At 66.5% G+C, this 20,641-nt stretch overlaps 2 protein-coding genes across 2 annotated transcripts; both read right to left on the bottom strand.

The window, feature by feature from the left end:
* Positions 1-311: 311 nt before the first annotated feature.
* LOC106732608 (apoptosis regulator BAX-like) lies at positions 312-2,484 on the bottom strand. Its single transcript, XM_075917522.2, has 6 exons — positions 2,366-2,484; positions 2,218-2,266; positions 1,867-2,034; positions 1,427-1,562; positions 955-1,059; positions 312-552 (listed from the first exon to the last, which is right to left on the bottom strand). Exons 1-6 carry the CDS (start codon positions 2,403-2,405, stop codon positions 451-453), a joined length of 600 nt encoding a protein of 199 aa, XP_075773637.2. The 5' UTR covers positions 2,406-2,484; the 3' UTR covers positions 312-450.
* A 727-nt stretch (positions 2,485-3,211) lies between these two features.
* SLC6A16 (solute carrier family 6 member 16) lies at positions 3,212-20,625 on the bottom strand. The gene is made up of 12 exons (XM_075917516.2): positions 20,436-20,625; positions 17,161-18,303; positions 16,484-16,641; positions 13,631-13,757; positions 12,646-12,821; positions 10,781-10,891; positions 9,491-9,732; positions 8,428-8,617; positions 7,289-7,490; positions 6,886-7,045; positions 6,338-6,500; positions 3,212-5,339 (listed from the first exon to the last, which is right to left on the bottom strand). Exons 2-12 carry the CDS (start codon positions 17,348-17,350, stop codon positions 5,103-5,105), a joined length of 1,956 nt encoding a protein of 651 aa, XP_075773631.2. The 5' UTR covers positions 17,351-18,303; positions 20,436-20,625; the 3' UTR covers positions 3,212-5,102.
* Positions 20,626-20,641: the final 16 nt, after the last annotated feature.

Raw genomic sequence — 20,641 nt, 5'->3', positions numbered from 1 at the left:
CCACCCGGGGCCCTGCCAGCAGAGGGGAACTCAGAAAGGGGCCCCCAGGCGGGTGTTTCAGCGACAGAAGGCGAGTCTGCCAGGCCCCCCCCCCCCCCCCGGGACAACTCCAGCCTGGGCAGCTTATGGGCTGCGAGGCCACAGCCCCGAGCGGAACGCATCTCGCTGCAGGAATCCAGGCCGGCACTGGGGCGATCAAGGCCTCAAGTCTGCACCCGCCCCCCGATGCAGGGGGGTGTCCTGCCCCACGGAGCAGCTGTGCCACCCCCCAGCGAGTCGGTCCAGGTCCAGGAGGTGCAGGCCAGGCTGAGGAATCCGATGCGCGGTCCCAAGAGGTTTGTTTGAGTGGAGCACAAGGCACGAGGAGCTGCGAGAGCGCGCAGCCTGGGCCAGGGAGCCCAGCACAGTCCGTCCGGTCGTGGGGTGCCGCGGAGCGCACCCCACCCCACCCTAGGACATCTTCCAGATGGTGAGGGAGGCGGTGAGGACTCCGGCGGCGAAGATGGTGATGGTCTGCCAGGTGGGCGTGCCGAAGTAGGAAAGGAGGCCGTCCTGGGGGGTGGGGGGAGCAAAGGGACTTGCTGAACTGTTGCATGCATGAGACGGACGTGCGGCTGGCTCTAGCACCACACAACCCGTTTGGGGGTGGCTGGGGGCAGCAGAGTCTAGTAGGTTTGGAATCGGGCTGGGAGCCAGGACTCCTGGGTTCTCTCCCTGGCTCTGGGAGGGGAGCGGGAGCTAGTGGTTAGAGCCGGGGGGGGACTGGGAACCAGGACTCCAGGGTGCTGTTCCCAGCTTTGTGAAGCCACAGGGCTGTATGGGGGCAGGGCAGGAGTCTCAAGGCTGGGGGTTCACAGTGGTGGGGCAGGGGAGAAGTAGCGCCTGGGTTGGAAGACACACTTGCATGCACCCTGGGAAGCATCAGAGGGAGGGAAGGGCACCGGCCGGACTCACCCATCCTCCTTGGGCCTGGATCCAGGCCAGCACGTGGTCCCGCAGGTACTCCAACGTCCAGCCCACAATGGTTCGCACCAGCTCCGGGACTTTGGTGCAGAGAGCCTAGGGGGAGATGGGGGGGGGGATCAGGGCGGCAGGGGAAATAATGGGGCTATATGGGTGCTAGGGCAGGGGTCTCAAGGCTGAGGGAGGGTTTCTTGGGGTGGAGCAGGGGGTCTCACAGCTGGGGGCAGAGAAGGAGTTTCATGGCTGGGGGAGGGGGTAGCATTGGGGCTGTAGGGGAGCAAAGATCTCAAGAGGGGGTTTCATAGTAAGGGGCCGGGGAGAAATCTCACAGATGGGGGAACGGGTGGCAGTGAGGCTGTACAGGGGATGGCAGGTCAAAGGTAGCAGCAGGGCATTATGGGGGAGTGGGGCAGGGGTTTCACACCTAGGAAGAAGAGGGGGGGGGTCCTTCCAGCTGCCCCACCTTGAGCACCAGCTTGCAGGCGAAGTAGAAAAGTGCCACCACGCGGCCCCAGTTGAAGGTCCCGTCGGAGAACATCTCGGCCGCCACGCGGAAGAAGACTTCCTTGGGGGCGTGCGCCCCCACTCGGTCAATCATACTGCAGGGGATGGATAGTTAGAGTTGGAGGAGAAGGGGGCAAACAAACCCGGGGGCAGGCGTTACCCCTCGACAGGAGGCGGGGATCACGACCGTGAGGGTGGGACAAGGAATCGGACACTGGGACGAGGGGGAAAAGCCTGCCTCAGTTTCCCCACAAGGACACAGGGATACTGTGAGGGGAGCATCATGCAAAAAGGGTCCAGACTTGGGGCGGGGGGGGGGGGGGGATCCTAGGAGGCAGGCAGACGAGGTGAGACCCGGGGGGGGGGCCGGCTGGAGCAGGAGGGGGGTCTCGCCCCCACCTCTGCAGCTCCGTGTTGCTGTCCAGCTCGTCGCCGATGCGCCGCAAGCACTCGCTGAGCCGCTTGGTGTTCTCGTCGCAGGGGGGGGGCTCCGGCCCCCCCAGCTCCGCCCGGCTCAGCTCCACGGCCTGCGAGTCCCCGCAGCGCTGGACCCGGTCCCGGATGAACCTGGGGGGGGGGGGACGGGGACAGTCAGCCTGGCCCCGAGACACAGCCCCCCCCCCCCCGGCCACCGGCCCCCCCCGGCCCCGCCCCCCCCGGCTACCGGCCCCGCCCCGCTCCCCCCCCCGGCCCCGCCCCGCCCCGCCCGCCCCCCCCCGGCCACCGGCCCCGCCCCCCCGCCCCGCTCACCCCTGCAGCAGCACCGCTCCCGTCTGCAGGATCTGGTCCGACGTGGCCCCTGCAGGGAGAGACCCCGGATCAGGGCCCGGCCCAGGGCCCCGCAGCGCCGGGCCGAGCCCCGCCCCCCGCCGCCGGGCCGAGCCCCGCCCCCACTCACCGCCGCCGCCGCCGCTCACCCCGCCCGGAGCCGCCGCCATCGCTGCGCCCACGTGACCGCGCGGCCACCGGGCTCACGTGACCCGGCGCGCGCGCGCGCGCGCGGAGGGGGTGTCCCCCGGCCTGGAAGTGACGTCACCTCCGCGGGCACTGGAGAGGACAGAGGCACGTGGGGATCGGACCCAGCCCCGCCCCCTTGTGACCTCTGACCCCAGCCGGGACTCTTCGTGACCCCCCCCCCCCGGCCCTGCCCAGCTGCTGCGATGGCCCCAAGGCGGCGCCAGGCTGGTGTCACACACGTGCAAGGGCGCATCGTGGGGAGCAGCCCCCCTGGCCCCTCCCCCCCCAGAGCCACTCTGCCCCCCCGGCCCTTCCCCCCCAGGGCCACTCTGCCCCCCCCGGCCCCTCCTCCCCCCAGGGCCACTCTGCACCCCCGGCCCCTCCTTCCCCCAGGGCCACTCTGCCCCCCCCCCCCTGGTCCCCCCCAGGGCCACTCTGCCCCCCCCCCCGGCCCCTCCTCCCCCCAGAGCCACTCTGCCCCCCCCCCCCCCCCCAGGCCCCTCCTCCCCCCAGGGCCACTCTGCCCCCCGCCCCTCCTCCCCCCAGAGCCACTCTGCCCCCCCGGCCCCTCCTCCCCCCAGGGCCACTCTGCCCCCCCGGGCCCTCCCCCCCCAGGGCCACTCTGCCCCCCCCCGGTCCCACCTCCCCCCAGGGCCACTCTGCCCCCCCGGCTCTCCTCCCCCCAGCTCTCCTCCACCCAGAGCCACTCTGCCCCCCCAGCCGGGTCCTGCACCCAGCCCAGGGTGTCCACGCTCTGCTTCCTGTGGGCAGGCAATCACCACCTTGCTCAGAATGACAAAAGCACCTTTATTCAGGCAAGAGCAGCACTGTGAAAACGATACAACTCGCCCCCAAGAGCTCCCTCCCGTCCCTGGCTCCCCAGGCCAGAGAGCTCCCACAGAGCAGGCGAGAGTCCCACATCCCTGCCACCACCTGAGATCCCTGCTCAAAGCCATCTACACTGTAAACACCAAGCACTGTGACCATTTTATAGGAAAGGGAAACGGGGCCCAGCAAGGCAGGGAGCTGGGCCAAGAACGGAACCCAGGAACCCGAAGGTCTGGCCCAGCCTGCGCGTACCATTGTGGCCCCATGGGAAGTCTGGCAGTGAATCCTCTTGCTCCAGGCCCTGGGGTCAGTGCACATGTCAGGACCCGGCTGGGGCGGAAGAAGGGGAATGCAGGGGGTGGATGAGTGGTGGGAGGGATGGGGAAGGGTTAGATAATGATACAAGGATTCTGGAGGTCTCAGCCCCTCTCTGTTCAGAGTCCTGGGCTCTATGTAGCGAAACCCTCCGTTAGCAGGAGGGGGAACAAGACCCACCCCCCCCGACGAGCAGCCACATGGCAACTTTCCCTTTCAAAAGAAGTCCCCCGTCCCAGGGCTGCCCCTCCGAGCTCAGACCTGTGCCATGCAGGCAGCAGACCCAGCAGGCCAGCCCACCCCTCAAACCCTGCTCTCCCAGTGCTACCATTAATGTAGACACCAGTTGCTCTGCGCCCAACACAGTGGCTGGATCCACACTGGGCGTCACTCTCCACATTGTTGCAACAGCTGGTGTAGATGGCAGCTGGCCCCACTGGGCCCCGCACGCTACGCGGGTTGAGTTTACGTTGGACTTGCTCCCACAGTTGCAAGCCCCTGGGGACTGTGTTCCTACTCACATGCCACAGGGCAGACCCCCTTTGTTAATGGGCATCCTGCTGCACTGGATCCTGGGCTGGCACCACCCCACAGCTGATAGCCTGGGGCTGTGGCGGCACCAGGGGACGGGTGGCACTGGCAGAAAGACAAAATGACACAGTAGCAAGATGGCTACCCCAGCTGGTAGCAGCAGTAGGTTGTTCTCTATATGGAGCAGCCCTAAGGCCTGATGCCACCCCACAAGAGGACCCCAGTGAGGGGTTTCAATTAGTCTCTGGCACAGAGGACTGACCCCACACACACAGGGCTGCCCTAAATCCTTTTCCAGGGTCCCCCCCATCCTCCGGCCTGGGTGCTGCTGGCTTCCCAGCAGGCTGAACCCGCCCAGCAGCCCGGGTGGTGCTGGGACAGGCTGGCACCAGCTCTCAGGGCCCCATCTCCTAGCGGCAGATGCCCCTGTCTGCCCTGGAGGCGCAGGCACTTGGGTGGCCCCGTGAGGCTGGGCTTCGGCTCCCAGCGGCCGGGGAGGGGCGGGATAGCAGTGCGTTTCCGAGAAGGCCCCGATGCTGATGCCGGGGCTGAGGCAGGCCGCAGGGGCATGGGCGAAAGGAAGAGGGAGGGGTACAAGGTTGCTCCTGTCCCCATCCCCCCTCTCCTCCATTGAAAGAGGGAGAAGAAATCCTCCTCGGTCAACCAATCAGAGCTCATAGTCTTTTGCTCCACCAATCACAAGCCGCTGAGCTGCTCTGGTCCACCAATCGGGTTGCTTCGTTCTTCCTTCCCCTGATTGGTTCCTGTGGCTCTGGGTGCCAAGCCACCAGCATCCGCCTCTTCACCACTCAAAGATGCCTTCTTCTGACCGACCAATGGGAGCTCTTCCCTCTCTCCCAGCTCCACCAATCAGGCCTCCCGCCCGCCCCCGTGGGGGGCACATGCCACGTGGAGCCAGGCCCACTCACAGCATAAGGGGGAGGGGTCCACAGATGCTCTCCTCCGCCCTCTCACGCCTCCCCCCTAGTCCACCCCCCAGGGGGCTACTCAGTGCGGACGGGCAGGTACCCATTGACCAGGCACTGGGGGTCGGCCGGGCTCTCCTCCTCCCCTTCCCCCAGCTCCCTGACGGGGGGCGCCCCCTGCCGATGGCGCCGCGCCTGCCGCTCCCGCACCCACTGCCAGAGGTAGAGCACGGGGATGGGCAGCGTGGCCACGACGATGAGCAAGATCAGCATGGCCTGTGCCCAGCGCGGGTACGACAGCCACATCTCCGTCGCCTGCAAGAGAGGCCACGGTCAGCGCTGCTGGGCTCCGGGCCCCGGACCGACCCCGGCAGCCTGGATCTCCCCAGCTTCTCCATCACTCCCCGACTGGCCCCATCGGCCCGGATCCCCCCTGCCCCTCAGCTCCTCCTCACACGCACCCCACACACCCCGACCAGCCCGGATCCCCCAGGCCCCCAGCTCCTCCACACACCCCGACCAGCCCGGATCCCCCAGGCCCCCAGCTCCTCCACACACCCCGACCAGCCCGGATCCCCCAGGCCCCCAGCTCCTCCACACACCCCGACCAGCCCGGATCCCCCAGGCCCCCAGCTCCTCCACACACCCCGACCAGCCCGGATCCCCCAGGCCCCCAGCTCCTCCGCACACCCCGACCAGCCCGGATCCCCCAGGCCTCCAGCTCCTCCACACACCCCGACCAGCCCGGATCCCCCAGGCCCCCAGCTCCTCCACACACCCCGACCAGCCCGGATCCCCCTGCCCCTCAGCTCCTCCACACACCCCGACCAGCCAGGATCCCCCAGGCCCCCAGCTCCTCCACACACCCCGACCAGCCAGGATCCCCCAGGCCCCCAGCTCCTCCACACACCCCGACCAGCCCGGATCCCCCAGGCCCCCAGCTCCTCCACACACCCCGACCAGCCCGGATCCCCCTGCCCCTCAGCTCCTCCACACACCCCGACCAGCCAGGATCCCCCAGGCCCCCAGCTCCTCCACACACCCCGACCAGCCCCATCAGCCTGGATCCCCCCCACTACCCAACCAGCCCCATCAGCCCAGATCCCCCCTGCTCCCCAGCTCCTCTACCACCACTCCCAGACCTGCCCCATCAGCCTGGATCCCTTCTGCCCCCAGTATCCCAGCTCCCCCACCCCCTTGCCCTCAGATCTGCCCCATCAGCCCAGATCCCCTTTGCTCCTGGCATCCTGACTCCTCCCTCCCACCCCCACCCCGCAGGCCCATCAGCCCCAGCATCCCGCCCAGGGTCTCACCAGCTTCTGGCTCCAGGCCTGGTAGATGGGGGCGCTGCGGCAGATCTGCACCAGGCTGGCCAGCAGCAGTCCCAGCATGGCCAGCAGGCTCCCAAAGCGCCACATGTAGCCGTAGAGCCGCCAGGGCCGCCAGCCCAGCATGGCCTCCACATCCCCCAGGAACCTGTGGGGGGGGGAGGGGTTGTCAGCCACGGGGAAGGAGTAAATCTGGGGCTCCCCCCACAGAGCTAGGCCACTGGAGGGATCCAGGGGAGGGTCCCGTCTGCCCAATAGACCCTGGTCATGGGGGAGGGGCCAGGACACAGGGCCAGGCGGCTGGTACCTGTCTGCTGGGTAGAGCTAGGCTCCGGGGGGAGGAGGGGTGTGGGTCCCCTCTGCCCCTTACAGCCAGAACCTGGGGGGTTGGAAGAGGGAGCAGGTACCTGTGCATCCCACAGAGCCAGGCCACGGCCTCACAGGCCACAGGACGGGCCGGGGATCTCAGGGACCCTGTGGGGAGAGGGGCAGGTACCTGCTGGCCTCGCGGGCCATAGGGGAGGGGCACGTACCTGTTGGCCCCGTAGACCCAGGCCACGGCCACGTCCTCAAAGACCACCACGACGATCAGGGGCAGGGTGGCCGAGTAGTCGTCAAACATGGAGACGAAGTAGCTGCCCGAGCGCTGCACGAACATCAGCCCCAGCAGGAACCCGCCGGCGCAGCACAGCACTGGGGAGGAGAGAGAGACTGGCACCCGCAGTCCTGCTCCTCCCCCGCAGCCTGGCACCCGCTGCCCTGCCCCCTCCCCCGCAGCCGTCCCCAGCAGCACTGGGGGGCAGAGAAATCTTCCCCCATCCACATGCAATTATCCCCCCAAAGTCACACGTGTCCCTGCTTCCTATGCACCCCTCGTGACACCCCCCCCACGCCGTGCGGCTCTTTCCCCCGTCTGACACAGCCCCGCCCGCGTACCGGTGAAGAGGGCGGCGCGGCGCCGCAGGGCCGGGTACCGGTCCAGCAGCGGGGTGAGGATGCCCTGCATGTTGCCCAGCATGGTACTGAGTCCAAGGTTCAGAAGCATGAGGAAGAAGAGGACAGACCAGAACGGAGAGGCCGGGAAGAGGGTCATGGCTTCCGTGAAGGTGATGAAGGCCAGGCCGGTGCCCTCCACGCCCTGCCGGGAGAGAGACGGGTCACGCGCTTGGATGCAGCTGGATCGGGGGGGGGGGTGGGGGTGGCGCGGAGGCTGGTTATACAGGGACCTCTCGCCTGGCGCTGGGAAGCGGCTGGCTCTGGGGGGTGCGGGGCCTGGTTATACAGGGACCCCTCGTTTGGTGCTGGGATGCGGCTGGCTGGGGGGTACAGGGCCTGGTTATACAGGGACCCCTCGTTTGGTGCTGGGATGCGGCTGGCTGGGGGGTACAGGGCCTGGTTATACAGGGACCCCTCGCCTGGTGCTGGGATGCGGCTGGCTCTGGGGGGTACAGGGCCTGGTTATACAGGGACCTCTCGTTTGGTGCTGGGATGCGGCTGGCTCTGGGGGGTGCGGGGCCTGGTTATACAGGGACCCCTCGTTTGGTGCTGGGATGCGGCTGGCTGGGGGGTACAGGGCCTGGTTATACAGGGACCCCTCGTTTGGCGCTGGGATGCGGCTGGCTCTGGGGGGTACAGGGCCTGGTTATACAGGGACCCCTCGCCTGGTGCTGGGATGCGGCTGGCTCTGGGGGGTACAGGGCCTGGTTATACAGGGACCCCTCGGCTGGCGCTGGGATGCGGCTGGCTCTGGGGGGTGCAGGGCCTGGTTATACAGGGACCCCTCGTTTGGTGCTGGGATGCGGCTGGCTCTGGGGGGTGCAGGGCCTGGTTATACAGGGACCCCTCGCCTGGTGCTGGGATGCAGCTGGCACTGGGAGATGCAGGGCCTGGTATAACCCGTCCTATCTGGGATGGGGCCTGCTGGCTGGCGCCCACCACTGGCAGGCGGCACCTGTGCGGTAGAGCGTGGGGTCAGTTATACGGGCCCTGGATCAGGGCACTGGAGTATTCAGGGCGCAGGAGGCTGGGTACTTGGGGGACCAGATACACGGGGCCCTCCCCGTCCCCCATGGCACCTTATTCATCTCTTCCTCCAGCTGGCAGTCGCCGACGCCGTTCCTCTGCAGCTCTGTGGCCATGGCGTCCGAGAGCCCGTGGAACCAGGCGCTGTATTGCCTCGGGGGCAGCACCTCTAGGTCCTCGGGGAGCAGCAGTGTGCCAGGCAGGCTCGAGTTCATCTGCAGCCCAGCCAGCTTCTCTGCATTCCTGGGAGGGCGGCGGTGTCAGTGGTCCTACGCCTGGGGAGGGTGGCTCTGCCTGGGCTGGGGCGCACAGGGGGAGGGCAGCCATGTCTGGGGATAGGCACAGTTGGACAGGGCTGCTGTGCCTGGGGCAGGGCAGATGGGGAGGGGGCAGGTGTGCCCAGGGCACACAGCAGGAGGGCAGCTGTGCCAGGGGCGGGGCAGATGGGGAGGGGGCAGGTGTGCCCAGGGCACACAGCAGGAGGGCAGCCGGGGCGGGGCAGATGGGGAGGGGGCAGGTGTGCCCAGGGCACACAGCAGGAGGGCAGCCGGGGCCAGGCAGATGGGGAGGGCGCAGGTGTGCCCAGGGCACACAGCAGGAGGGCAGCCGGGGCGGGGCAGATGGGGAGGGGGCAGGTGTGCCCAGGGCACACAGCAGAAGGGCAGCCGGGGCGGGGCAGATGGGGAGGGGGCAGGTGTGCCCAGGGCACACAGCAGAAGGGCAGCCGGGGCGGGGCAGATGGGGAGGGGGCAGGTGTGCCCAGGGCACACAGCAGGAGGGCAGCCGGGGCGGGGCAGATGGGGAGGGGGCAGGTGTGCCCAGGGCACACAGCAGGAGGGCAGCCGGGGCCGGGCAGATGGGGAGGGCGCAGGTGTGCCCAGGGCACACAGCAGGAGGGCAGCCGGGGCGGGGCAGATGGGGAGGGGGCAGGTGTGCCCAGGGCACACAGCAGGAGGGCAGCCGGGGCGGGGCAGATGGGGAGAGGGCAGGTGTGCCCAGGGCACACAGCAGGAGGGCAGCCGGGGCGGGGCAGATGGGGAGGGGGCAGGTGTGCCCAGGGCACACAGCAGGAGGGCAGCCGTGCTGGGGGCGGGAGGGAAGGGCCCAGCGGCTCACCTCTTCACGCAGATCTTGGCGATGCTGCTGGCCCGGAAGCCCAGCACGGCGAAGACGACGGTGGTGGCCAGCAGCGAGGTGAGGAAGTTGATGAAGGCCACGAGCAGCGCGTCGGCGTGGCAGTTGTTACGGCGCCCGTTGTAGCTGGAATAGGCGATGACGCTGCCGAAGCCCAGCCCCAGCGCGAAGAACACCTGGGTGGCTGCCTGGCGCCAGACGTGGATATCGCCCCACATCGTCAGCTGTGGGCAGCCAGGGGTGAGCGGTGGCTCGGGGAGGCAGCCATGAGCAGGGCTGCGGTGGGATCTGGCACTTGTGCATCGGGGGGACTGGCTGGGGGGCTCTGCAGGGGGGAGGAGTCTGGCCGAGGGGGCGTGGGGGAGCTGGGCTGGTGGGGACAAAGTTAGACTGTGGGGAAGCTCAGCTGGAGGAGGGGAGAGGGGGACCCAGAGGAGGAGGGATCTGACTTTGGAGCGAGGGGGCTGCGGGGAGGGACGGAGCCACCTGGGAGGGAGGGAGCGGAGGGATGGGGTTCTGGGTGGGGGGGGGCTGGGAAAGGTAGCAGGATCTGGCTGCCAGGAGTCCTGGGCTGTGGAGTAGGGGGGAGGCTGTGGCTAGTGGGGGGGTGTCTGCTCTGTGACCCGGGCTCCCCCTGCGCCGGGATGGGAGATTCTCACTGACTCCCAAATGTGGATTAACTCAGACACCCCGGCTCAGCCTCCCAGGGAGGGAGACAAAGGGAGGAGGAGGAGACCAGCACCTGGCTGGGGGGCAGGGCTGGGAGAGAGGTTTTTAGTTTCTGGCTGGTATCATGGAGGAAGCAGCCTAAGCCAGGGGCTGGGATTTAGGGGCCCAGTCTCCCCCATCTCAAGGGGGGCTGAGGCATCCTAGGCCTGGCCCTGTGACCAGATGACATCTGTGCTGTGCTGCATCCTGGAGAAGCAATAAACTCCCTCTGTTCTACTGGCTGGTGGAGTCTGTGCGTGCCATTACGGGGGTGCAGGAGACAGGGGAACCCTGGCGCGCCGTCACAGAGGGATCCACAAGTGGGGCTGGGCTTGAGACCTGGGGGGGGGTAAATGCAGCTAGGGGAAGGGAACTGGGTGAGGAGAAGGATCCTGCGGCGGGGGGGGAACTGGGTGGGGAGAGGGATCCAGTGGGGGAAGGGAACTGGGGGGGGGGATCTGGCAGTGGTGGAAGGAACTGGGCAGGGCAGGGGATCCGGCGGGGGGAGGGAACTGGGCAGGGAACTAGGCAGGGAGGGGGGAATCTGGCGGGGAAGACTCTCACCTTGGGAGTGAACATGATGCGGATGCCTTCAGCCGCGCCATCCAGCAGCAGCCCCCGCACCAGGAAGCAGAAGAGCACCACGTAGGGGAAGAGGGAACTGAAATACAGCACCTGGGGGGGGGAGGGTAGTGAGCGTGGCTCTCGCCCTGCACCCCAAAGCCCCCCTTGCCCCATAGGGCTGTGGGTTAGTCCCCCCTACCCACCTCAGATAACAAGGAGAGGAATTGGGGTGGCAAAGGGTTGGGCAGCACAGAGGAGACCGTAGAGAATGCAGGGCAGCGTGGCAGGGAGGCCCGTGGTGGAACGGCAGTGAGGAGACCCTAGAGAACGCAAGTGGTGTGGCAGGGAGGCCTGTGGGGGGAGGGCAGCAAGGAGACCGTAGAGAACACAAGCTGTGTGGCAGGGAGGCCTGTGGTGGGAGGAGACCGTAGAGAACGCAGGGTGGCGTGGCAGGGAGGCCCGTGGCTGGGGGGAGGGAGTGTGCAGGGGGGAGAACGTAGAGAACGCAGGGCAGCGTGGCAGGGAGGCCCGTGGCGGGGGGTGGGTGGGCAGGGAGGAGACTGTAGAGAACGCAGGGCAGCGTGGCAAGGAGGCCCGTGGCGGGGGGTGGGTGGGCAGGGAGGAGACTGTAGAGAACGCAGGGCAGCGTGGCAGGGAGGCCCGTAGTGGGAAGGGTAGGCAGGGAGGAGACTGTAGAGAACGCAGGGCAGCGTGGCAGGGAGGCCCGTAGTGGGGAGGGTAGGCAGGGAGGAGACCGTAGAGAACACAAGCTGCGTGGCAGGGAGGCCCATGGTGGGGGGGGGCAGGGAGGAGACCGTAGAGAATGCAGGGCGGCGTGGCAGGGAGGCCCGTGGCGGGGGGGGGGCAGGGAGGAGACCGTAGAGAACGCAGGGCAGCGTGGCAGGGAGGCCCGTGGCGGGGGGGGGCAGGGAGGAGACCGTAGAGAACACAAGCTGCGTGGCAGGGAGGCCCATGGCAGGGGGGGCAGGGAGGGAGACCATAGAGAATGCAGGGCGGCGTGGCAGGGAGGCCCGTGGCGGGGGGGGGGGCAGGGAGGAGACCGTAGAGAACGCAGGGCAGCGTGGCAGGGAGGCCCGTGGCGGGGGGGGGCAGGGAGGAGACCGTAGAGAACGCAAGGCAGCATGGCAGGGAGGCCTGTGGCGGGGGGGGCAGGGAGGAGACCGTAGAGAACGCAGGGCGGCGTGGCAGGGAGGCCCGTGGCGGGAGGGGACAGGGAGGAGACCGTAGAGAACGCAGGGCGGCGTGGCAGGGAGGCCCGTGGCGGGGGGGGGCAGGGAGGAGACCGTAGAGAACGCAGGGCGGCGTGGCAGGGAGGCCCGTGGCGGGGGGGGCAGGGAGGAGACCGTAGAGAACGCAGGGCGGCGTGGCAGGGAGGCCCGTGGCGGGGGGGGCAGGGAGGAGACCGTAGAGAACGCAGGGCGGCGTGGCAGGGAGGCCCGTGGCGGGGGGGGGGCAGGGAGGAGACCGTAGAGAACGCAGGGCGGCGTGGCAGGGAGGCCCGTGGTGGGAGGGGACAGGGAGGAGACCGTAGAGAACGCAGGGCGGCATGGCAGGGAGGCCCGTGGCAGGGGTGGGGGGCAGGGAGGAGACCGTAGAGAACACAAGCTGCGTGGCAGGGAGGCCCGTGGCGGGGGGGGGGCCGGGAGGAGACCGTAGAGAACACAAGCTGCGTGGCAGGGAGGCCCGTGGCGGGGGGGGGGCCGGGAGGAGACCGTAGAGAACACAAGCTGCGTGGCAGGGAGGCCCGTGGCAGGGGTGGGGGGCAGGGAGGAGACCGTAGAGAACACAAGCTGCGTGGCAGGGAGGCCCGTGGCGGGGGGGGGACGACAGGGAGGAAATGTCACCTTGCCAGAGGACTTGATGCCCTTGATGAGGGCGGCGCAGACGAGCGCCCAGGCAGCCAGCAGGCAGCCAGCCAGGGGTAGGTTCAGCCCCCCGCTGGTGTTGATCGACTCGCTCACGTCCAGCGCCTTCCGGTACCAGAAGTAGGTGGTAGAGGAGCTCATGGCACATTCAGGTTCTGCCAACACAGGGCCCAGCTGGGTCAGAGGCAGGCAAAGCACCGCCCCTCGCCCCCCCCCCCCCCAGGTCAGAGCCCCTCCCCCCGCAGGCCAGCTGCATCAGAACCGGCCAGCACCACCCTACCAGGTCAGAACTGGCCAGGCCCCCCGGATCACCACAGGGCTTGGGGACTAGGGCTGCTGTTAAATATCAGTTAATTGACTGGCCCATTAACCTCATGAATTCTTATTGGTTAGTTGACTACTCTATAGTCCCGGGGGCGGGGGGGGGGGCAGCCAGTGGGATCCACTCCCACCCATCCACGCTGCTGCTGTCTCAGAGGTAGCAGTGCAGGGGGCAGGCGGCTGGTCCGAGAGGGGAGCTTTTAAAAACCAGCTCCCCTCGCGGACCGGCTGCCTGTTGCCCTGCGCTGCTGCCTCTGACACAGAGGAAGCAACGCAGGGTGGCAGCAGCCACCATCTGGGGTGGGGGAGAGTCTGAGCCCTGAGACGTGGTGCAAGCTGGAACTGTGCCTGGCTGGCTGCCCACCCGCCTCCTAACACCCTTTGAATGCACAGCCACAGCCACAGCCACAGCCACAGCAGGTCCCAGACCTGGCGCAAGCCACGACTGAGCTGTACTGGCTGGCTGGTGTGTGTGCACCCATCAGCATTAACCTATACGCTTTGCGTCTCAGTTCATCGACTGGACGATTACATCCCCCGTGGGGACAGGCCAGAGCTGGGGGCCCAGGGAGCTGAGGCGCAGCCAGGGCTGGGGGAGGATGGTGCCCCCCAGTGGCAGGCAGGGGCCAGGCCCAGCACGCACCTGGCTGGCTGTGGTTGGAGCCCTGGGGGCAGCTGGTCCAGGGCAGAGGGGAGTAGAAGGAGTTTACGAGGTAGAAGATACTCCAGGCGATGATCACGTTGTAGTAGAGAGAAACAAACCCGCAGACCTGACATGGAAACAGGGGTGAGCCTGGCTGTGCACCCAGGGACCCATTGCCGGGCTAAGGCAGGGCACCTGGGAGGGGGGCCTGGGGACAGGATGCCGGGGGGGGGGGGGGGGGGGGCACCCAGGGACCCTTTGCCAGGCTAAGGCAGGGAACCTGAGAAGGTTTGACAAAGCAGGGATTTTATTCACCTTGTTATGCTGCATGTGAGTTCTACTCTCCTATAGTCACCCTAGTGTGCCTCAGTTTCCCTGGACCCCACACCACTATCTAGACAGTGATGGGACTTTCTGGTGTGATCTCCTTTCTCCCACACGTACACGCTGGCTGACGCCCTTTGTAAGCTGAGCCCAAGAGGGGGTGCCTCCCAGTCACATTTCCTGGCCACATGGCTAGCGCCCTGTCGACAGACAGAGCAAAGCACTGTAGGTAAGCAGCCCGCAGGGCAGCGTGGTGGCAAAGTGGAGCTGATCCCTGCTTCTTGGGATTCCCTCGTAGCTCTGGGCGCACTCTGTGCTGAAGAATGTCAAAGTGGCAATGCAGCTGGTGTCCGCCCCCCTGCAGCAGCAGCCTGGCAGCCACCGTGCTCCTAGCAGGGCAGGGCAGGAGCGCTCCAATGAATTGCTCTTTGTTCCCCAAACCGAGCAGCTCACTCAGCTGCCAGACACTTCCTGGAGCTTTGAAAGCGAAGGGGTGCAGGCCTGCAGAGATCACAAAACACTGGGCACAGCCACTAGGGTAGGCATTGTGGGATACTAGCGGAAGCCAGTTCTCTGGACAAAGCAAACAGCAGAGTCCAATAAAAGGAGGGGAAAGAGAAAGTCTCTCACGGGGCTGGTAGTTTTTTGTTGCCAAAACTGGGTGTTTTTTTCCGACAGAAGTCGCAGGGCAGCGTGAACGCTCTCACTGTTGTTGCCAATAGGCAGTTTTTGGCAACAAAACGTCACAGCATAGACAAGGCCTAATAAACCTTCTGTTCTCTCTGCTGGCTGGGAATCACATCTGGCTGCGGATGGTGGTGCCGGGCCCAGTGACTGCCCCACACTTCAGTGACACTGGTGGCAGCGGTGGGATGTGCTGCACCCGTGGACAGAGCATCTGGCAGTGAGTGACCGGGGCGCAGTAGGAAGAAGGGGGACTAAGAAGAGCCAGGCGCGCTAAAGGCCAGTGAGGGGTGGTTCTAGGACGCAGAGGGGCCTATGGCTTAACCCCAAAGAATGTGGATCCCCGAGAAGGGGTGCCTCCTGGGGACCGTGGGACATGGTCCCAGGAGTCGGAGGGGCTGGGACCTCAAGGAGGCTGGCACACTGAAGGGGCTCTCCCTGGGAATCATGGGGCCCTGCGAGTCCGTGACCCCTTGGGGACAGCAAGGAGCTGGCCTAGACCCATGTCTGTGAGAAGGACGTTGTGGAGAGGGCTGTGCATTGGATGCTGCGCAAGGCCTGGCTGGCAGGGAACCATCGCTCTGCGGGGCTGGGTCTCGTCCCTGAGCTCCCACCCGACTGAGGATGTGGGGGGCTGAAGTGTGGATGTTAACTAACGATTAAGTTACTAGTCGAGTAGTCGATGGAATTTCCATCAACTACTCGAGGAGCAGATAGGCACTTCTGCTGGGGCTCATGTGCATTTCAAAGGAGGAATGCAGAACTGGGAGAGTCCCGCTGACTCCAGGCTGCAGGCGGAAGCCTGCTTTGAAATGCTAGGGACTCTTGTGCATTTCAAAGCAGAAACGCCCTCATGGAGCCTGGGGTAAGCAGGGGACTCAGAGTCCCTGGCTGACCCCAGGCTCCACGCTGCGCTGCCGCTTTGAAATACCACACGGAGCCCGGGATCAGCTGCCGCTTTGAAGTACCCCCTCTTCCCCCCCCACCCCCTTTGCTGCCTCTATCTGACAGAGGCAGCAAGGGGGGGAATTGACTAGTGGACTGGACTATCCGATAAGCATTTGCTTATCTGATAGTCGACTAGTCCTTATCTTTAGGCTGATGGCAGCCAGACAAACCTATGGACCACCAGGAGCGACTCACAAGCAGGGGCTTGTCATGGCCGGGTTCCCCGTCACGGGTGGAGCTGGAGCAGCTATACGAATGCTCCCCCCTTGTCTGAGGATGGGGCAACAAGCCGAGTGACCTGCACAGCGCAGGGCAGCTGGCTGACAAGTCTGGGGACAGCCGGTCTGGGGAAGCCCACCACAGTGCCCATGTTATAGCCAATGCCGCAGAGAGAGGGGTCTGAACTTCCCAGGGTCATGGCTAAAGTGATCCCGCTCAGTTTGGTGTCGAAGGGAGAGAGATGTGACCAAGTGGGGAGTTTAGTCACCTTGCTATGTTGCACGCGAGTTCTACTGTCCTATAGTACTCCCGTGTGTGTGCCTCAGTTTCCCTGGGCATTGCACCAATACTTACACCTGAAATTCCCTTCACTGTCTGATAGCCGACCGGGCTTTTGGGAGTGGGTCAGTCTTAGCTGGCTGGGGAGGCAGGGTCCTGCTCTGGGCTCCCCTGTCCCCATACTGGATTGTACTGACTGGAGGGCAGGGCCCAGTGACTCCAAGACTTCGGTGACGGAGGGCTAGAGACAAGGAGCTGGGACAGGGCACCCAGGGAGCTCTCACCTGGCTAAGGCAGGGAACCTGGGGGGAGCAGGGGACAGGGTGCCGGGGATGGGGCCCCAGGGGGACTTGGAGAGCCCTTGGCAGTACCAGGACAGGTACCCAATCCGCCGCTCACCACGCAGCTGGCGAAGCCGATGCCAACCAAGCGGGGGCTGAGGTGTTGCCAGACCCCGATGCTGCCCTGGCGCACACTCTGCCCCGCCGCCAACTCCAGGAAGAACAGCGGGATGCCCACCACCAGCAGGAGCAGGAAGTAGAGGAGCAGGAAGGCTCCTGCAGGGAGGGGAAACTGTTACAGGCCTGAAGCTGCCCACAGAGACAGAGTCCTGATGTCCCCTAGAGCCCCCAGCCCACACCCAGCCCCCTCCATCAGCCCCAGGGCCTCCAGCCCCCTCAACCCCCCAGATCCCCTGGAGCCACCGGCCCTCTCCAGCCTCCCAGCCAGAGTCCAACTGGCTTGTTGTCAGCAGTAAGAGGAGGGGAAGTGTCTCTTGCAGAGCTGGAAGGTTTTTGTCACCAAAACAAGGTGTTTTTCCTGACCAAAGTCGCACTGCCGTGTGAACACGCTCACTGTTTGTCCCATTTTGGGCGACAAAATGTGCCAGCGCCGAAGGCTTAATAACCCTTCTGTTCTCCCTGCTGACTGGGATTCACGTCTGGCTCAGGTGGGCCCGGTGACTCCCACACACTTCAGGGATGCTGGTGGCAGAGGTGGGTTGTGCTGCACCTCCTGAATGTCCCTTACAGCCCACAGCCCCCTCCCGACCCCTGGACTCCCAGCCCTCCACTCACCTCCCCCATTCTGGTGGCACAAGTAGGGGAAGCGCCAGATGTTCCCGAGTCCCACGGAGAAGCCAACCTGGGCCAGAATGTACTCAGCCTTGTTGCTCCAGGCTGGGCGGGCCGGAGGCTCCTCTGGCAGCCCCTGCTGGCTGGGCTCCTCAGCACTCAAAGCCTCCAGTTCTGGCTTCACCTTCTCCATGGTGGGAGGAGGCCGGGGCCACACACACGTGAACACACACTGGGGGACACGTGCACACTGACAGGGAAACAGCCCACACCTGGACACTTGCTCACACACTGGAACACACACTGGGGGACACGTGCACACTGACAGGAACAGCCCACACCTGGACACTTGCTCTCACACTGGAACACACACTGGGGGACACGTGCACACTGACGGGAACAGCCCACACCTGGACACTTGCTCGCACACTGGAACACACACTGGGGGACACGTGCACACTGATGGGAACAGCCCACACATGGACACTTGCTCGCACACTGGAACACACACTGGGGGACACGTGCACACTGACAGGGGAACGGCCCACACCTGGACACTTGCTCGCACACTGGAACACACACTGGGGGACACGTGCACACTGACGGGAACAGCCCACACCTGGACACTTGCTCACACACTGGAACACACACTGGGGGACACGTGCACACTGACGGGAACAGCCCACACCTGGACACTTGCTCTCACACTGGAACACACACTGGGGGACACGTGCACACTGACGGGAACAGCCCACACCTGGACACTTGCTCGCACACTGGAACACACACTGGGGGACACGTGCACACTGACAGGGAAACAGCCCACACCTGGACACTTGCTCGCACACTGGAACACACACTGGGGGACACGTGCACCCTAACGGGAACAGCTCATACCTGGACACTTGCTCGCACAGTGGAACACACACTGGGGGACACGTGCACCCTAACGGGAACAGCTCACACCTGGACACTTACTCGCACACTTGTTCACACCAACTCCCCTTCCCCTTCTCAGGAACGACCCAGCTGCACACACTTCCAAACACAGCCCTCCCTGCTTACACACCAGACACACACAATTGCTCCCCCCACCCCCCACCCCCGTCTCTCTCACTCACAGGCCCCCAGACCTCAAACAAAAATCTGCAAGAAAAAGACCCAAGAGACTGATCAGGCCAGGGGGACGCTCCTGTTCCCCCCGCACTCCTTGCAAGGTGGCCCCTCTGGGTGTGGCGTGGTACCCCTCACCCACTGCCAGGACTGGGGTCCCAGGCACCCTCAGCCCAGCCCAGAGCGCATCGGGTCCATTCACCCAGCCATGCCCAGCACCTAGACCCCTCTGGGACCCCAATCCATAAAGGTTCCCACACGCCCAGATCACCCCCGTCAGACCAGCTGCAGGGTCTCTCCCCCCACCTCTCAGCAGCGGTTTGGCCAGGGCCAGACTCTCCTCCCGCCCAGGGGCAGTGCCAGCCCCAGCACAGGGCCATGCCAAGCAGAGCCACCCAGGGCCCGGCTCCCACGCCTTGCACAAAGGACTCTCAGTGCCACAGGGCATGGGGGTCTGGGCACGCTCCAGCATGTGGGGTGAGCCAGGGGGCAGCACTAATTGGGGGATCAGCGCTCGCCTGCAATCCTCAGGCAGGGGGCCAGGGAAGCCAGGGAAGGGGGGGGGGGAGGAGCTCTTTACATGTACCAGGCCCAAGACCAAGGCAGTCTAATTGCTTTGGGGCTGCCAGCTTCCCTGCAGCAGTCCCCCAGCCTGCCCTGAAGGGCTCCTCCATCCCAGCATCCTTTGTCACAGGAGCCCCCCCCCCCCCATTTAGCCCCAAGCAGACACCACCCGTTCTGGGATCCTATGGCAGGGTCTGTGTTGTGAGTCACCCCAGCTCAGCCCAGCCTGCCCTCCAGGCGCTGACGGGTGCAGCAGGTGCCTACATCGCCACCCCTCAGCACGAAACCCACAGCCCCCCCTGCACCCTGCCCAAGGCAGCCCCGTCCCCCCCAGAGGCAACTGCATCCTGCCCCCTCCCCCGTGCTCTGCACCAGAGGCAGCCCCGTCCCGCGCCCCGTCCCAGAGGCAGCCCCGTCCTGCCCCCCCCACGCCCCGTCCCAGAGGCAGCCCAGTCCTGCCCCCCCTACGCCCTGTCCCAGAGGCAGCCCAGTCCTGCCCCCCCCACGTCCCGTCCCAGAGGCAGCCCCCCCTGCCCCCCCCCTGCCCCCCCCACGCCCTGTCCCAGAGGCAGCCCCCTCCTGCCCCCCCACGCCCTGTCCCAGAGGCAGCCCAGTCCTGCCCCCCCACGCCCTGTCCCAGAGGCAGCCCAGTCCTGCCCCCCCACGCCCTGTCCCAGAGGCAGCCCAGTCCTGCCCCCCCCCACGCCCTGTCCCAGAGGCAGCCCAGTCCTGCCCCCCCACGCCCTGTCCCAGAGGCAGCCCAGTCCTGCCCCCCCACGCCCTGTCCCAGAGGCAGCCCAGTCCTGCCCCCCCCACGCCCTGTCCCAGAGGCAGCCCAGTCCTGCCCCCCCCCACGCCCTGTCCCAGAGGCAGCCCAGTCCTGCCCCCCCCCACGCCCTGTCCCAGAGGCAGCCCAGTCCTGCCCCCCCCACGTCCCGTCCCAGAGGCAGCCCCCTCCTGCCCCCCCCACGCCCTGTCCCAGAGGCAGCCCCCTCCTGCCCCCCCACGCCCTGTCCCAGAGGCAGCCCCCTCCTGCCCCCCCACGCCCTGTCCCAGAGGCAGCCCCCTCCTGCCCCCCCCACGCCCTGTCCCAGAGGCAGCCCCATCCTGCTCCCCCTGTGCCCAGCCAGGGGTCCCAGAGGAGCAAGAACTAGGGAGAAAGATGTGACATTAAGAGGAAATTAAACAGCCCCACTCATTGCACAGGGCTCCAGCCCCCTCCCCCCACAGCTGGGTCCAGGCCCCATGGAACCGGTCACCCCTGGAGCTGGGCACAGCCCGGGGGGGGAGGGGAGGGAAAGTGGGGGCCTGAATCGAGGTGCAGGCACCGAAAGCGGGAGCTAAACGGCGTCACGTGGAACCCCCCCAACGATCCCCTCCCCCCGCCATGAACCCCCCCAACAGCCCCCTCCCCCTCCACGGGCCCCTCCCCCCGCCACGGGCCCAACCAGCAGCCCCCTCCCTCCGCCACGGGCCCCCTCCCCCCGCCATGAACCCCCGCAAACGACCCCCTCCCCCTGCCAGGAGCTCCCCGAACAGCCCCTCCCCCCGCCCCGAGCCCACCCAGCGGCCCCCTCCCCCCGCCACGAGCCCCCTCCCACCTGCGGCCGCCAACGTGGAGGGAGCCTGGATTGCATCAGGCAGGAACAGCAACACAGCGCGGGACTCCCTGGCCCTGGCCCCGCCCCCTGCCTGGCCCTGGCCCCGCCCCGCTCTACCCAGGTCTGTTCAGACAGTTGGGGGCGGGGCATTGTTGCAAGGGCTGGTCTAGCCGGGCCTCCCCGCGCCTCTTCCCCCTTCTATCGGC

This window comes from Pelodiscus sinensis, chromosome 18 (assembly GCF_052426305.1).
Source record: "Pelodiscus sinensis isolate ZL-2025 chromosome 18, ASM5242630v1, whole genome shotgun sequence".
Classification (NCBI taxonomy): domain Eukaryota; kingdom Metazoa; phylum Chordata; order Testudines; family Trionychidae; genus Pelodiscus; species Pelodiscus sinensis.
The sequence above is the reverse complement of the archived record's forward strand: the minus strand, read 5'-3'. Positions and strand labels throughout refer to the sequence as shown.

Excerpts from the sequence above, each read along its gene's own strand:
- LOC106732608 (XM_075917522.2), bottom strand. The coding sequence starts at position 2,405 with ATGGCGGCGGCTCCGGGCGGGGTGAGCGGCGGCGGCGGCG. Across the intron at positions 1,563-1,866 it reads AGCAACACGGAGCTGCAGAG|TATGATTGACCGAGTGGGGG; the intron begins GTGGGGGCGAGA and ends CATCCCCTGCAG. Across the intron at positions 553-954 it reads TCCAGGCCCAAGGAGGATGG|GACGGCCTCCTTTCCTACTT; the intron begins GTGAGTCCGGCC and ends CCCACCCCCCAG.
- SLC6A16 (XM_075917516.2), bottom strand. The coding sequence starts at position 17,350 with ATGGAGAAGGTGAAGCCAGAACTGGAGGCTTTGAGTGCTGAGGAGCCC. Across the intron at positions 16,642-17,160 it reads GTGCCACCAGAATGGGGGAG|GAGCCTTCCTGCTCCTCTAC; the intron begins GTGAGTGGAGGG and ends CCCTCCCTGCAG. Across the intron at positions 5,340-6,337 it reads AGGCCTGGAGCCAGAAGCTG|GCGACGGAGATGTGGCTGTC; the intron begins GTGAGACCCTGG and ends CCTCTCTTGCAG.